Genomic DNA, 5793 nt, shown 5'->3' on the forward strand with positions numbered 1-5793 from the left:
AATGCTCGTAGGGATTATACGAATAGGAGGGTTTCTTGAGGCACAAATAACTGTATGATAAAGATAAAATGAAATAAAGGTATATTCTTGAAACGAAATATGACCAATTTTACAGAGATATACTTAATGGTTACCGCGACGTAATAATGTAGAGTTGGAGGTGAGTAGGGACGGGAGTAACAGTTAGAGAATCTAACTTGTCGGGGCTTGAACCCGTGGTTTGGAATATCGGGGCTGGGACCCGTGACAGAGTAGTGCCCTGGAATGATCCAGGCACCGGAAAGAATCGGAATGGAAGCGCTACCGTGCGATCTCCAGGCCCTTTTATATTGCCTACTGATCACGGAGAGGGGAAAGAATTTTGTCAGTCGTTATCTGTTGTTTTGTCTTTTGAAAAGGATGTTTATGTCAGAGATATTGATTCGGCGAAAGGACTTAAGGGGTTGAGATAAGGTTTATAGGATGTTATCTGGGTAGTTCTAATGTTACTTATGATTACATTGCTGATTTGGCGGTCGATTATATGCGTAACGCAAAGCGTGAGAAGCTCGAAGTAGCGAAAGTATATGAGTATAACTTAATAACTAACTCCAACGTTGGATGACGTCACATGACTAACTCCAACGTCGGACGACGTCACAACGTATACTCTCACGCACACACACATACACAGTAAACTGCGAACAAAGGATTTTATAACGGAAATTTGACCATTTCTAACAGACCTATTGTATCTTTCGGCTGTTCCATTTAATTCGTGTACATACGGTGAACATGGCTCAATATAAATTCCTTTTTCTTTTGCAAGTTTATACATGTTATTATTCAAAAATTCTATACTAAGACAACAACTTGCGAGACCTAAATCTTTAATGTTAAACACTTCGCTCAGTCCTTCACGAATCTCTCGCAATCTTTTCTCACTCTTTGACGCATATAAAATATCATCGACATACAGAACCAGAAAAGTACGTTCTTTCTGATTCGCATCAAAATAAAAACACGTATAAAATATAAACAGCGACTCTTCTATGTACTCCGGTAACTCCATGAATATTTCTTCGTCCAATTCTCCATTCAAGTACGCGGCAACTACATCCAATTGATGAATTTTTAGATTTTCTCTCGCTACCAGAGCCATTAGTAATCTTACAGAATCTAGACGAGCTACAGGTGCAAAAGTTTCGGCAAAATCAATTCCCTTACTTTGGGTGAATCCTCGCGCCACTACTCTTGCTTTTCTACTTTCCAGGTTTCCATGTGGTTTCACTTTATTTCGTAGAACAATTTTGCATGTAAAGACTTTTCTACGAGGGTTGTCCGTAAAATAAGGTTCCCAATGATTTTTCACTATGAAAAACATGTTTATTGGCATTGAGTAATATGTTTTTGGAAAGCTTAGACTTAACCCTATTTTTCGACGCAATTGCCGTTCAGATCAATGCATTTTTGCATGAGGTGCACCATCTTTTTTATGCCCGCATCATAGAACTCTCCGCCACGTCGCGAAGGTAGCTTAGAACGGATGGCCGTCCGCAACGCTGTTCGTCATGGACATCTGTACGTCCGTCTTTGAATTTTCTGCACCATTTTCGCACGTGCTTTACGCTCATACACTTTTCTCCGTAGATTTCACATAATTGGCGATGAATGTCCACCGCTGCAATGTTTTTTGCACACAAAAAACGAATCACAGAGTGTAATTCGCACCTAGCGGGAGAAGCGAGTGGGAGCTCCATTTCTAGCGATTGTCATGCTAAAATGGAGAGTCGCAGATAGCTCGACGTGGCGGGGTCTGAAAGAGGAAGGACCAAGCTACACGTCAGTACCGCCAGATTTCACGTAACACCGTTTCTCGCAACTACAGCTCTTTGGGAACCTTATTTTACGGACAACCCTCATATTTTTCGGTCGCTCAACCAATGTCCACGTGTCATGTTTTATTAACACTCTCATTTCCTCAGCGATTGCTGCTAACCATTTTTCGGATTCTTCGCCGTTCATCGCACCTTTTAACGATGGACCGATCAAGTTTGCCATCTCCATTGCTTGCAATGGATCATCCGTAACGTGAAAGAACACGTCATCGTCTGTATCGGAGTTATCTTCCGTACTGGATTTATCCCCCTCGGCTCATTATCGCTGTTCTCAGGCTCCTCGCGTGATCCTCGAGTTTCGTCGGGAACAGATCTGAAATGGTACGTCCTTTTCGGTCTCCCTCGATTACCTATACGCAGTATCTTTGGTCTTCCCGTTCCTCAAACAAAACGCGACGGTGACGATGGTTCCATGGCCGGATCGTCAGCGCTATGCGACAACGGGTGAACGGGTTGTGTCGCAGGTCGCTCATTGTCTTCGTTCAGGCGTTCCGGCTGGTTTATCTGTAGCTCAATCAAACCTTCTTTTTCTTCATCAAGCTTCTGCGTTGTCCCGTTGGTGTCTTCGGCGTCTCTTTCAGCTTCCACCAACCCTTCTTCGAGAAATTTGACATCTCTGGTTACCACAACCTTTTTATCTTCCGGAACGTACACGCGATACCCCTTGGACTCTTCAGAATAGCCAACTAGTACGCCCTCCTTCGATCTGGGCTCAAATTTTCCTCTGCCTGGCTCCTTCTGTAGAACGTACGCTTTCGCACTGTACGCTTTTAAATTATTCAAGTCCGGTATACGCTTGTACCAATACTCATGGCCTTCGAGACTCGCTGTCGGGCAACGATTTCGCAAATAATTCGATGCGGTAAGTGTCTCCGCCCAAAACGCACCACTCAGTCCTGTCTGTGTGAGCAGACAATGCGCCATATCTACGAGAGTCCGATTCTTTCGTTCAGCAACACCGTTCTGCTGCGGCGTGTGAGCCACGGTCAAACGCCGACGGATACCGCTTTCATTTAAAAATTCATCGAATTCGCGATTGCAATATTTACGCCCGTTATCTGTCATTAGGTATTTTATTTTCTTACCGGTCTGGTTTTCAACCCGTGCCTTGTACACTTTGAACGCTCGTAACACGTCACTTTTGTTTTGAAGGAAGAATACTTCGCACCACCTACTATAATCGTCGATAAAAGTAACGAAGTATCGCGCGCGCCTAAATGACTCCGTTCTTGACGGTCCCCACACATCCGAGTGCACTATATTCAACACTTCCGAACTCCGTTTAGAACCTTTTGGAAACGGCAACACTGTCATTTTTCCGCGCAAGCACACATCACACGGCTGAGACCATTTTTCACTGCTAATACTCATGCCGGTTGCTAATCCTTCTTTCGATACCTTGAGAACGTCACGCACATTTAAGTGTCCTAGTCTACGATGCTTCACATCTATATTTACAGCACTAATGTTTTTGTTCACAAGATTTGCCCGCTTGAATTTCTCACAGAAATAATACAGGTTTCCTTCGCGCTCAGCTAAGAGTTTTATTTCTCCGCTCTTTCCGCGCACAATTGCTCTATCTTTTTCGAATAAAACTGTACGTCCATAGTCCGTGATTTTCGCGATAGATAATAAATTTGTACGTAACTAATTTACTAATAACACGTCGTTGAGCGTCACTGACATCGTTTGTTTTCCGTCCGTTGTTACAATGCTCGCCGTACCCCGCGCGTCTACGTTAATTTTCGCATCACTGGCCAATAACAATTTTTCCTTTCCGACGGTCGCATTCATGCTTCGAAGGAGAGTTTCGTCGTTGCACATGTGTGACGTACAACCACTGTCTAAACACCAGCGTCTCTCAACAACACTTTCACGGACGCGTTGCACTTCTTCCGACGGAACCACGTGAAACGCGTTTTCTGTACTTTCGATGACGATTCGCACTTTGTATTCTCACGCGAACCTTTTGAAGGACATTCCGAAGCCTTATGCTCAAAACAATGACACTTGAAACACTTAAGAGGGGAAATACCTTTAGATCGATGAAAATAGGCTGATTTTTGTGAATTTTTTTATATAGGATATCTTTGTTTTGCGTTTTTGAAATTTCAGGTATAATTTATTATAACTATTGCCTATTACACAATATTTTTTGTTTTTAAATACATTTAAAAATGGCGGAATTATAACAGTCCTTCCTGGAAGTGTTTGGCGCATCTCGTGAATCGGTGTGGGTTCTAGCCTTAGATCCATTGGTCTGAAACAAGTTTGCAGACAATGTTTCGAAAACTAACATTCACAGTTAGTAGATGAACCTCAGAAATGTGCAAAATGTGTAAAATTAAAGAAATGGCGCGCTTTTAAAGAAAAACTTTGAATTTTATTGAAAATTTTTGCACTATTTTGCAATAAAAAGGACTTTAATGTTCAATTTATTTCATACATTTAGGTTCATATGTTAGATAGTATTGTCATGGATACGTGGAAAAAATTTGAGCGCGATTGATAAACTAGTTTTTGAGTTATCAGCCACACCAATTTTAAGAACGTAGTTTTGAGAAAAACGCGTTTAAAGTTTCAGTCCTCCGCACTGAGCGCGTGTATACCCGCGGCGCTAATCGGTCATAACTTCAAAAGGGTTCCGCATTTCGGTTTAAAATTTTGAGACTATATTTTTAAGATGTTGCACTAACATTTTATGGAAAAAAAAATTTTCAATTTTTTAAGATTCTAAAGGTATTTCCCCCCTTAAAACGGAAAGTTTTATTTTCTTGTACCGTACGTTCAGTCATTTGACGGGAATTTTCTTTCTTTCGATCTCCGCGGCCACCTTGAAATCTTTCTCGGCTTTTCTGCACCCACATTGCTTCGGATTTTCCATCGTCTTTCTGCTGAATTCTTGAATCATGTTCTTCAAGAACTTTCTGTCTTATAATTTCAGCGCTCGGCACAGTGTCATGCGATTCCATTGTGCATTTCAGTATAGCGAAACTCGGCGGCAAACTGTTCAGAAACATGTAAGACAATAATTCTGGATTTATAGGAATATCCAAAGATTCCAACTGTGCTGTGACATCGAAAAATTCCATTAATTGCGTGCGAAGATCGACGCCTTCGACCATCTTGAACGTTGAGATACGTTTCAGCAAGCTTGACTTCTTTACAGGTCCCGTCGATGCAAATTCCGACCTCAACCTACACCAAACTTGCGCCGCTGTATCTAACCCTTTTACTAATCGCAATAAACTTGGATCAATTGCGATTATCAGATCTGCCCTTGCTCTTGCGTCATCATCATCCCACTTTTCCTGATCGATCTTGAGCTGTTCTTCTGTTAAACCTGCTTTCATTGTCGGCCTAGGTATTTTACCGTTGACAAATTTCCAGGTACCGTTCTTTACGGTCACAGCTTCCATTTGCATTACCCAACTATCGTATTTATCTTTTGTAAGTGGTCTGATATTAAACGTTGACGACGCCATCTTGAAATCTTTTTAACACTTTAACAACTATTACTTTAACTTAACTCGTCTCTCGTCTAAAGACCTGGGCCCATAACCTGATAGAAAGTGAAATCGAAAAGTAATAATCTCGCGATGTTGAATATACGGCAGACGCATGGAGACTGGTGCGTAAAAGAAAGAAAAAACAAAAGAGCAGATCGGCAAACGCAGGACATAACTGCCGAACTGCACGTACACGCTCACGCACACACACATACACAGTAAACTGCGGACAAAGGATTTTATAACGGAAATTTGACCATATCTAACAGACCTATTATATCTGTCGGCTGTTCCATTTAATTCGTGTACATACGGTGGACATGGCTCAATATAAATTCCTTTTTCTTTTGCAAGTTTATACATGTGTAACATCCCTGGAAAAAATTTTTCCTTAAACACTACGACAG

At 41.7% G+C, this 5793-nt stretch overlaps 1 protein-coding gene across 1 annotated transcript; it reads right to left on the reverse strand.

Moving 5' to 3' along the window:
• Positions 1–2258: 2258 nt before the first annotated feature.
• Positions 2259–5362, reverse strand: LOC143266621 (uncharacterized). The gene is made up of 2 exons (XM_076542041.1): positions 4658–5362; positions 2259–3368 (listed from the first exon to the last, which is right to left on the reverse strand). Exons 1-2 carry the CDS (start codon positions 5360–5362, stop codon positions 2259–2261), a joined length of 1815 nt encoding a protein of 604 aa, XP_076398156.1.
• Between the last annotated feature and the right edge of the window lie 431 nt (positions 5363–5793).

Source organism: Megachile rotundata, chromosome 2 (assembly GCF_050947335.1).
Source record: "Megachile rotundata isolate GNS110a chromosome 2, iyMegRotu1, whole genome shotgun sequence".
Classification (NCBI taxonomy): Eukaryota; Metazoa; Arthropoda; class Insecta; order Hymenoptera; family Megachilidae; genus Megachile; species Megachile rotundata.